This window comes from Notolepis coatsorum, assembly GCF_963971535.1.
Source record: "Notolepis coatsorum genome assembly, chromosome: 1".
Taxonomy (NCBI): domain Eukaryota; kingdom Metazoa; phylum Chordata; class Actinopteri; order Aulopiformes; family Paralepididae; genus Notolepis; species Notolepis coatsorum.
The window spans coordinates 4,396,069-4,407,853 of record NC_140165.1 but is presented as its reverse complement, the minus strand read 5'-3'; the positions used below and the strand labels follow the sequence as shown (position 1 = coordinate 4,407,853).

The 11,785-nt window shown below is 40.4% G+C and overlaps 1 protein-coding gene across 1 annotated transcript in view; it reads left to right on the top strand.

Annotated features, from left to right (window-relative positions):
* Positions 1-8,587, top strand: part of LOC311231761 (gap junction alpha-1 protein-like) — a 22,771-nt gene extending 14,184 nt beyond the window's left edge. Inside the window, exons 4-6 of the mRNA XM_084318384.1 lie at positions 75-161; positions 2,277-2,372; positions 6,420-8,587. Coding sequence (XP_084174510.1) covers positions 75-161; positions 2,277-2,372; positions 6,420-7,103 — 867 coding nt within the window. The 3' untranslated portion in view covers positions 7,104-8,587. The remainder of the gene's footprint in view (positions 1-74; positions 162-2,276; positions 2,373-6,419) is intronic.
* Positions 8,588-11,785: the final 3,198 nt, after the last annotated feature.

Genomic DNA, 11,785 nt, shown 5'->3' with positions numbered 1-11,785 from the left:
GTGTGTGTGTGTGTGTGGTTGTGTGTGTATGGTTGTGTGTGTGTGTGTGTGTGTGTGTGTGTGTGTGTGTGTAGCTGACTCTGAAGGAGTTGAAACTGAAGGAGATCCAGAAAGGAGGAGATGATGTGGAGCTTCGTCTCAAGAAGATTCAGACCAAGAAGGTTCATAAACTGTTATTATTGTTATCATTATTATTATCATTATTATTATTATTATTATCATTATTATTATTATTATTATTATTATTATTATTATTATTATTATTATTATTATTATTATTATTATTATTATTATTATTATTATTATTATCATTGTTATTATTATCATTGTTATTATTATTATTATCATTGTTATTAGCATTACTATTATTATTATTATTATTATTATTATTATTATTATTATTATTATTATTATTATTATTATTATTATTATTATTATTATTATTATTATTAATTATTATTATTATTATTATTATTATTATTATTATTATTATTATTATTATTATTATTATTATTATTATTATCAATATTATTATTATCAGTTATTATTATTATCATTGTTATTATTATTATTATTATTATTATTATTATTATTATTATTATTATTATTATTATTATTATTATTATTATTATTATTATTATTATTATTATTATTATTATTATCATTACTATTATTATCATTATCATTATTACTAGTGGTGCACGATATATCAGCCGATATGGTAATTTCTTTACACATCTGTATCGTTCCGATGTCAAAATATAATATCGGCCGCCGATGTTAAAGTTAAAAGGTTAAAGTTTTGAACTGTTGTACAATGTTCACAGCATACAGTGACTTGGTCTCAAGTGAGTTAGATGTCTGTTGAGAAGACTCAGGGTTGGCTTATCCATAGTGTGAATTCAGGACACACTTGTATCCTTTATAAACATTTATTTTTATTTAAATATTTATTTTTATTTAACATGTTTTGGTCTTAAATTGTTTCAAAATATCAGTAATTTCTGAAAATAAATGACAAAAGTTAACACTTTGAGTGCCACGCCGGGTTTTCCTTTTTACCCCCTGAATGCCACCATCGGCGTCAATGTTAACGTTAATATCACCTAATCTATGTTTTAAATTATGGCTATGTGTCTAATCTGCCCATCGCATTATCAAAGTCTATTTTCCAGTCAGTGCTGTCAAGGCAGATTGGTTTTTTATCGCGTCATTTCCGTTTCAGAGCATTTAGAAAAGCACCCGTTTTGAGATAAAAAAACAGCTAATTCTGGAGCATTCTATGAAAATCGTCTTTTACTGGAATATTCCACAACGTTGATATTCGTCAGCCTTTTTATGAATCGTTTTCAAATAAACGCTAGATGATCAATATTATACATGCACGTAAGCACATTCGGGCCGCGCACGGATAATCACCGTGTTGATTTCCTCTTGGACTTTTACAGTGAAACCGAAAGAGTCCATTTCACAAAACAGCTTATAACTTCATCAAAATTAGTCTTATTATCCTAACACTGATAACATAGAGTCCTTACCTGACATCAGATGGTATCCAACTGGTATATTCCAATTCCTGATCACCATTCTAAAAAATCGATAAGTGTATAGATCCAACGCGATACAATAGAACTCCATGATCAGCGGGGCTCAGACTCTCCAGAATGAACTGTGGTAACCCCGGCTGGATCAGTGGACTGGAAAATGTGGAGTACCGGATTTTTTTCCCCATCCATTTTCATTGAGTCCATTCCAAAATCCCTTATGTCATCTGAAAGACGATAGGGGGCGCTTTTTTCCACATATAATCTCTGGCGGTGCTCGTGTATACTAGGGTAGGCTCGCGTGATGCAATATGATTTCAGATCGCTAAAAAAAAAAAATAATAATAATTCCGAGAAATCTCGTGAGTGGCTTTCAACCACATAAAAATAAACCCGAGATATCTCGTGTGTGGCAGTTAAAGTGTTAAAAAGAAATGCGTTTTTGAAAATAGCTCTTTATTTGATTATCAGAAAAAAGTGTTTTCTATACAGAGATATCGACATCTGTAAATATCGGTATCGGCCAGAACAGCAATATTAACGGTTATCGGCCACAATTTTCACATCGGTGCATCACTAATTATTACCATCATTATCATTATTATTATTATTATTATTATTATTATTATTATTATTATTATTATTATTATTATTATTATTATTACGACTGCTGCTGCTACCACTATGTAATGTACTCAGTTACTCACAGTATTATGATGTCATTTCCTGCAGGTGAAATATGGACTAGAAGAACATGGGAAGGTGAAGATGAAAGGAGGGCTGCTCAGAACCTACGTCGTCAGCATCATCTTCAAGTCTGTGTTTGAGGTGAGCAGCTCTACCTAACCATAACCATAACAATAACCATAACCATAGCAATAACCATAACCCTACGTCCTCAGCATTATCTTTAAGTCTGTGTTTTTTTTTTATCCACTTTTTTCTCCCATTTTCAATTTTTCTCCCATCCCAATTTTCGTATCATCCAATTCAACCCTCCCCTGTCTTTGAACCCTGTTTCATGCCTCCCACAAGCCGGCTGCAATGTGGACTTAAGGCCTCTGCATGCTACAGAAACTTCAAAGCAACTGCAACACAACATCGACAAAGCAACGGTGTTTTAGACACTCTGCCTTTATGCTTCTGCAACATCGACGCGCAAAGTTAGTTTAACTAAAGTTAGTTTAGGTTCGTGTTAACGTTAGATAATGTACAAAATAAACGTATTTCCGGTGATTTTAGACGTCGCTCTTTTATTTTGAAATCCCCTGACCGGAAGTGTTATAGTGTCTGTTGCTAGCAGCTTAACTTTCTGTGCTTTTCGAGCTAACGTTACCGTAACATCATTAGTTTCCAATGGAGAGGACCTCGGCTAACATGCAGCTCAAACTACCTATTGGAATAAATTAATTGATTGATGTTTAACTTGTCCCTGTGTGTGTCCAGTCATTTCGACTAGCAAACGTTGTATTTAACGTTAAAGTTACCTCAGGATACCATTGTATTTAGTTGGTTAGCTATGTAGCTAATGTGGATAGCATTTTGTATAGCACCAATGCTAGCTGGCTGGCTACAGCTTTATTTACTAAATTATGGAGGCTTTTTAATCGTCAAGGTAAGAGAGGATTTGTCATGATCAACTGAAGGCGTATGCTATGGAACAATATGTGCTTGGGTTTTCAGAAAAAGGCCAGCTATGTGACGCTAATTATTTAGCATCAACGCTGGCTGGCTACAACAATGGCGGATGGTATTCTCTGCGAGACCAATATTATTCTATGACAGGCCTGCCCCCATTCGCTAACCAACCAATCACTGCTACGCAATATCAACGCAACGGTTGTTTAGGTTAGATTTGGGGGACATGTACACAACGTCCAAGCAACACAGACTACAAGACCCTAAACAACAACCGCGCTGAAATCGCGCTGATGTTGTGTTGAAGTTGCTTTGAAGTTGCTGTAGCATGTAGAGGCCTTTAGTCATACATAGCACGAGTCCCCTCCGATACTCGAGGTAACAGCAGTCGCATCTTTCCACCTGCGTGGCTCGATCTTTCAGCGTCAGGGGTCTGGGCTTTGGAGGGGCCCCGCCCCCGTCGCTTCCTGATTCTACTGCGCAGGCGCACCAACCGACCTGTAGGAGTCGCTGTCCACAACGCCCGATCCCCACCCATCAGTTTCCCTCCCCCTAATACTGCCAATGTGTATTAGTGCGGACGACCAGCTAAACTGAAAGCAATGTGGAGCGCTGGGCTCGAACAGGGAGGCGAACCTGTTCGAGCCCAGTCTCCAGTATTCGTGGTGAGCGCCTTGCCCACTGCACCACGTAGCCGCCCATCTTTAAGTCTGTGTTTGAGGTGAGCTGCTCTACCTAACCATAACCATAACAATAACCATACCCATAGCAATAACCATAATCATAAACCTAACCATAGCCATAACCATAACAATAACCATACGTTCTCAGCATCATCTCCAATAGTAATATAGTCTTTCGTGCTCTCATCAGGTGGGTTCCATGTTGTAATGTAGTCTTTCGTGCTCTCATCAGGTGGGTTCTATGTTGTAATGTAGTCTTTTGTGCTCTTATCAGGTGGGTTCTATGTTGTTGTAATATAGTATTTCGTGCTCTCTCCAGGTGGGTTCTCTGTTGTAATGTAGTCTTTTGTGTTCTCTCCAGGTGGGTTCTATGTTGTAATATAGTCTTTCGTGCTCTCTCCAGGTGGGTTCTATGTTGTAATATAGTCTTTCGTGCTCTCTCCAGGTGGGTTCTATGTTGTAATATAGTCTTTCGTGCTCTCTCTAGGTGGGTTCTCTGTTGTAATATAGTCTTTCGTGCTCTCTCCAGGTGGGTTCTATGTTGTTGTAATGTAGTCTTTTGTGCTCTCTCCAGGTGGGTTCTATGTTGTTGTAATATAGTCTTCTGTGCTCTCTCCAGGTGGGTTCTATGTTGTTGTAATATAGTCTTCTGTGCTCTCTCCAGGTGGGTTCTATGTTGTAATATAGTCTTTCGTGCTCTCTCCAATTGGGTTCTCTGTTGTAATATAGTCTTTCGTGCTCTCTCCAGGTGGGTTCTCTGTTGTAATGTAGTCTTTCGTGCTCTCTCCAGGTGGGTTCTCTGTTGTAATATAGTCTTTCGTGCTCTCTCCAATTGGGTTCTCTGTTGTAATATAGTCTTTCGTGCTCTCTCCAGGTGGGTTCTCTGTTGTAATGTAGTCTTTCGTGCTCTCTCCAGGTGGGTTCTCTGTTGTAATGTAGTCTTTCGTGCTCTCTCCAGGTGGGTTCTCTGTTGTAATATAGTCTTTCGTGTTCTCTCCAGGTGGGTTCTCTGTTTTTGTAATGTAGTTTTTTGTGCTCTCTCCAGGTGGGTTCTCTGTTGTAATGTAGTTTTTCGTGCTCTCTCCAGGTGGGTTCTCTGTTGTAATATAGTCTTTCGTGCTCTCTCCAGGTGGGTTCTATGTTGTTGTAATGTAGTCTTTCGTGCTCTCTCCAGGTGGGTTCTCTGTTGTAATATAGTCTTTTGTGCTCTCTCCAGGTGGGTTCTATGTTGTTGTAATATAGTCTTTCGTGCTCTCTCCAGGTGGGTTCTATGTTGTTGTAATATAGTCTTTCGTGCTCTCTCCAGGTGGGTTCTATGTTGTTGTAATGTAGTCTTTCGTGCTCTCTCCCGGTGGGTTCTCTGTTGTTGTAATATAGTCTTTCGTGCTCTCTCCAGGTGGGTTCTATGTTGTTGTAATGTAGTCTTTCGTGCTCTCTCCAGGTGGGTTCTATGTTGTTGTAATATAGTCTTTCCTGCTCTCTCCAGGTGGGTTCTATGTTGTTGTAATATAGTCTTCTGTGCTCTCTCTAGGTGGGTTCTCTGTTGTAATATAGTCTTTCGTGCTCTCTCCAGGTGGGTTCTATGTTGTAATATAGTCTTTCCTGCTCTCTCCAGGTGGGTTCTCTGTTGTAATATAGTCTTTCGTGCTCTCTCTAGGTGGGTTCTCTGTTGTAATATAGTCTTTCATGCTCTCTCCAGGTGGGTTCTATGTTGTAATGTAGTCTTTCGTGCTCTCTCCAGGTGGGTTCTCTGTTGTTGTAATGTAGTTTTTCGTGCTCTCTCCAGGTGGGTTCTCTGTTGTAATATAGTCTTCCGTGCTCTCTTTAAGTGGGTTCTCTGTTGTTGTAATATAGTCTTTCCTGCTCTCTCCAGGTGGGTTCTCTGTTGTAATATAGTCTTTCGTGCTCTCTCCAGGTGGGTTCTCTGTTGTAATATAGTCTTTCGTGCTCTCTCCAGGTGGGTTCTCTGTTGTAATATAGTCTTTCGTGCTCTCTCCAGGTGGGTTCTCTGTTGTAATATAGTCTTTCGTGCTCTCTCCAAGTGGGTTCTCTGTTGTAATATAGTCTTTCCTGCTCTCTCCAGGTGGGTTCTATGTTGTTGTAATATAGTCTTTCGTGTTCTCTCCAGGTGGGTTCTATGTTGTTGTAATGTAGTCTTTCGTGCTCTCTCCAGGTGGGTTCTATGTTGTTGTAATATAGTCTTCTGTGCTCTCTCTAGGTGGGTTCTCTGTTGTAATATAGTCTTTCGTGCTCTCTCCAGGTGGGTTCTATGTTGTAATATAGTCTTTCGTGCTCTCTCCAGGTGGGTTCTCTGTTGTAATATAGTCTTTTGTGCTCTCTCCAGGTCGGTTCTATGTTGTAATATAGTCTTTCGTGCTCTCTCCAGGTGGGTTCTCTGTTGTAATATAGTCTTTCGTGCTCTCTCCAGGTGGGTTCTATGTTGTAATATAGTCTTTTGTGCTCTCTCCAAGTGGGTTCTCTGTTGTAATATAGTCTTTCGTGCTCTCTCCAGGTGGGTTCTCTGTTGTAATATAGTCTTTCCTGCTCTCTCCAGGTGGGTTTCATTCTACTCCAGTGGTACATCTACGGCTTCAGCTTGCCCTCACGCTACGAGTGTGAGCGTTTCCCCTGTCCGCACAAGATCGACTGCTTCCTGTCCCGCCCCACGGAGAAGACCGTCTTCATCGTCTTCATGCTGGTCGTCTGCCTCGTCTCCCTCGCCCTCAACGTCGTCGAGCTCCTCTACATCTCCTTCAAGAGGGTCAAGGACAAGGTGAAGGCGGCGGCCGCGGCGGCGGAGAGCGACTTCCTCGGGCGGCCCGGCGTGCTGCGGCCGTACGTCTACTACAACGACTGCCCGCTGCCGCCGCCGTCCGCACCCATGTCCAACCTGGCGTACAACCTGGACACGGCGGAGCGCACCAACTCCTGCAACAACTACAACAAGCAGGCCAACGAACAGAACTGGACCAACTTCAGCACGGAGCAGAACCAGCTGGGTCAGAGCCGGGGGATCACCGGCGGGAAGACCATCAACAACAACGACAGCACGGACTCCCACTGTCACGGCGACCACCACGCCGGCTTCCACCTCTCCAGCTGCCCCTCGCCGCACGGCTGCTACGAGCCGCCGGGGAAAATGGGAACGGTCGGGAAAGAGCTCCACCTGCTGAAGGAACTGGACCGTCCGAGCAGCCGGGCGAGCAGCCGCGTGCGGCCGGACGATTTGGACGTCTAGACGACGTCCCGCTTTATTATAGGACATGTTGTTGTCTTTTTTTATTATTATTTTCTACATCGTTTGTTAGATACAGCAGCAGCAGCACAGCAGGGGGAATTCAGGACACGTGGAGGAGAGAGGAGGAGGGGGGGACATACTGCAAACATCAGGGGGCCGGTTGGAACCAGGACGTAGCTTCCAAGATGTCCTCTATGATGTCTCTTATAAGAGTATTTAAGATGTCCTCTATGGTGTCTCTTATAAGAGTATTTAAGATGTCCTCTATGGTGTCTCTCTTATAAGAGTATTTCAGATGTCCTCTATGGTGTCTCTTATAAGAGTATTTCAGATGTCCTCTATGGTGTCTCTTATAAGAGTATTTCAGATGTCCTCTATGGTGTCTCTTATAAGAGTATTTAAGATGTCCTCTATGGTGTCTCTTATAAGAGTATTTCAGATGTCCTCTATGGTGTCTCTCTTATAAGAGTATTTAAAGGGGAACTATCTTATAAATGGCCTTTTTCAGTGTTTAGCATTGTTTCCTAGCTATGTGGATTTATATTAATATGATCTATGTCTCTAATTCTCATATTGGCGCATTCTTCCAATTCTCCTCTCACAATATTCACCCTCACTGAACTGAGTCATCTGAAAGTGTGATGATTTGTGATGTCAGAGAGACACCGCTGCATGATAATGTGGCAGATGCCACCAGGCCACACAGTGGTTTAGGAGCCCAGCCTCAAAACGGCTCGAGATCTTGGGGTAGAAAAATGCTGTTTTTGAGGACTTGATTAGAAATACAAAACAATGAATTAAAAAAAATATATAATTACAGAGGTGTTCCATAAACTCACAGGAATTGTGTAAAAGTGCCCAAATAGTGAAAGAAATAGTAAAATAGTTCCCCTTTAAGATGTCCTCTATGGTGTGTCTCTTATAAGAGTATTTAAGATGTCCTCTATGGTGTCTCTTATAAGAGTATTTAAGATGTCCTCTATGGTGTCTCTTATAAGAGTATTTAAGATGTCCTCTATGGTGTCTCTTATAAGAGTATTTAAGATGTCCTCTATGGTGTCTCTTATAAGAGTATTTCAGATGTCCTCTATGGTGTGTCTCTTATAAGAGTATTTAAGATGTCCTCTATGGTGTCTCTTATAAGAGTATTTAAGATGTCCTCTATGGTGTCTCTTATAAGAGTATTTAAGATGTCCTCTATGGTGTCTCTTATAAGAGTATTTAAGATGTCCTCTATGGTGTCTCTTATAAGAGTATTTAAGATGTCCTCTATGGTGTCTCTTATAAGAGTATTTAAGATGTCCTCTATGGTGTCTCTCTTATAAGAGTATTTAAGATGTCCTCTGATTATTTTAAGGGCCGTGTCAGTTTAATTGGATCGTTTACATTGGATAACAAGTATTTGCACTTCTGCTGCTGTCTCTGTGTTTCCTGTAGCTGAACTTCACGGTGAAGATGTTATGCTATAGTGTGGATATTCCAAACCAAATAAATAATACATCTTTAAGTACAAAACTGTTCAGCTCATTATCTTCACGACAAAGATATCTATAAAGCAATACAGACTTTGATGGCTTATAGTGATATATTATTTCTAGATACTATGAAGGCTAATAGTAATATGTTATTTCTAGATACTATGAAGACTAATACTAATATATTATGTCTAGATACTGAAGGCTAATAGTAATATATTATTTATTTCTAGATACTATGATGGCTAATAGTAATATATTATTTCTAGATACTATGAAGGCTAATAGTAATATATTATTTATTTCTAGATACTATGATGGCTAATAGTAATATATTATTTCTAGATACTATGAAGGCTAATAGTAATATATTATTTATTTCTAGATACTATGATGGCTAATAGTAGTGATGCACCGATGTGAAAATTGTGGCCGATACCGATAACCGATATTAATATTGCTGTTCTGGCCGATACCGATATTTACCGATGTCGATATCTCTGTATAGAAAACACTTTTTTATGATAATCAAATAAAGAGCTATTTTCCAAAACGCATAATTTTTTTACTTTTGTAACTTATTTTCAGAAATGACTGATATTTTGAAACTATTTAAGGCCAAAACATGTAAAAAGAAGAGAAAAAAAAGATTAAAAAAAAAACATTTTTTTTTTATATCGGCCCTATCTTGATATCGGTCCGATACCGATGTGTAAAAAAACGGCCATATCGGCCGATATTATATCGGCGGCCGATATATCGTGCATCACTAGCTAATAGTAATATATTATTTCTAGATACTATGAAGGCTAATAGTAATATGTTATTTCTAGATACTATGAAGGCTAATAGTAATATATTATTTATAGATACTATGAAGACTAATACTAATATATTATGTCTAGATACTGAAGGCTAATAGTAATATATTATTTATTTCTAGATACTATGATGGCTAATAGTAATATAATATTTCTAGATTTAAGTTGAAGTTTATTTGCAAAAGGGACAGTGCATATTAATCAACATTAAAATGTAAAATACGGCATGCAGAATTAGCCAGAAGGCTATAGATTTCAGTAGATGTTAAAAAAGGCATCAACCTAAAGTGATAAAAAAAAAATGTATCACACAGTATACAGTACACATTTTAACAAAAATACACATAAAGGTGAATTGCATGTACACAGTTAATGAATTTAGCTGTGGGTGCACCTCTGGTGTTCTTTGAGCCAGTTTTTAACATATTTTCTTTTTCTTAAATTGTTCAAGCGTGTCACAGGTCCAGATATGTGTCGGCATAGTGTTCCAATGCCGTGTGGCTCTAGCAGAGAATGCGGATTGTCCAAACGCACTCTTCCTGAACGGAACCACGCAGTCCCCTTTGGATGAGGACCTTGTGTGTCTTCTATTGTCCTTTCTGGCCACAACAGTGGTGGGGGAGCCAGTCTGTGAATTTTTTTTTTTTTTTTAAAACAAGGCAAGCATTGCTGTACAATTAAATACGCTCTAGAGAAAGTAGTCTATACTTCTGGGTAATATGAAGGCTTATAGTAATATATTATTTCTAGATACTATGAAGGCTTATACTAATATATTATGTCTAGATACTAGGGGTGTACAGGTACACATATCCGTACCGAACCGTTTCAGTGTGTACCGTACCGAATGGCTGCGTACCAAACGAATACAACGGTATGTTAACCACTAACGACCGCCCACCGGGGGCTGTTTTTTTTTAACAATCTAATATAATTATTATGTATTTTTTTTTCTTTACAAGTCGATTATTAATTTCAATATAGAATATTCGTCGACAGCCCTACAAGTACAATTAGTTACTGCATGCACACTACATCACCCCTGAGTGGAACATGGAAAGCCAAATTCCCCCCCCACTGTACCGAAAACCCGTACCGAACCGTGACGTCAAAACCGAGGTACGTACCGAACCGTGGTTTTTGTGTACCGTTACACCCCTACTATAGATACTGAAGGCTAATAGTAATATATTATCTATTTCTAGATACTACGAAGGCTAATACTAATATAATAATGCAGGACTTAACTCAGAAGTCTTTATTCGGCATGCAACGACATGCAGCGATGGGCGGCGCACACACACATGCACTGTTTTTAGGGTCGCCGATGCAATTGAGCTCTGCGCTTGACCCATCCCGTCGTCCTAACCCCCCAAGGGCGGCCGGGAGCAGACAGGGCGTCGGCGAGGTACCGCACCCAGGGACCAATCCAATTGCTCCTGCCCGTCTTCGTAAGGGATGCAACAGCGTCAGCGATCTGTTGTGTATAGTCTTTAACTATGAATGAACACAACTAAGCTAATAGTAATATATTATTTCTAGATACTATGAAAGCTAATATAGTAATATATTATACTATTACGGCACCGTCCTTGTTGCCTCGAAACAGCTGAACACTGGGTCCAGCTGAACCCTAACATTTAACAGAACCTGAACCCTATAACATTTAACAGAACCTGAACCCTATACCATTAAAACGTTAGGTTATGACTATAACCAAGTTCTGTTAGTTAGGGGCGATGCTTGGCATCGCCTTCTGCACTATCTCGCGTACGTGCACGCGTACTGAATAAACCACAAATGTACCTCTAATACCAGTATTAGTCTGACCACACCCCTCATCAGCTTACCTTCATAAGCAGGTGTGTGGTCACCTGCTCTCCTCCTTCCCAAGCTTTCACCACAAGGTGAGGACAAGGGCTGCAGCGGCGTCCGATGCCAAGCATCGCCCCTAACTAACAGAACTTGGTTATAGTCATAACCTAACGTTCTGTATCGTTAGTGGCTTAGCTTGGCATCGCCTTCTGCACAAGGGAGGCCAAGCGGAGCCACTTGGCTGACAAATACACCCCGCTGACAGCCCCCCAAAACCATCAGAACAGGGAGGGCCGAGCCCCCCCGACCCCCCCTAATGGAGGGTAGCCCCCCTATTAGGGACGTCACGGGAGGGCGACGGACCCGACCGTGCGAAGAGGCACTCAAGCAACTCAACGCACAGGGTGAGCAGACCGTGGCTTGACCCACGACTACACACACGCACAACCCGCATGCCACCCGGGAACGAACGGAGGAACAACCTCGTTACTGCCCCCAGAATCACGGGGTCAAGGGCAAACCCAACCCCGTGGCAAGGCCGTAGCAGCGGAGCACGAAGGAAGACCCAGAC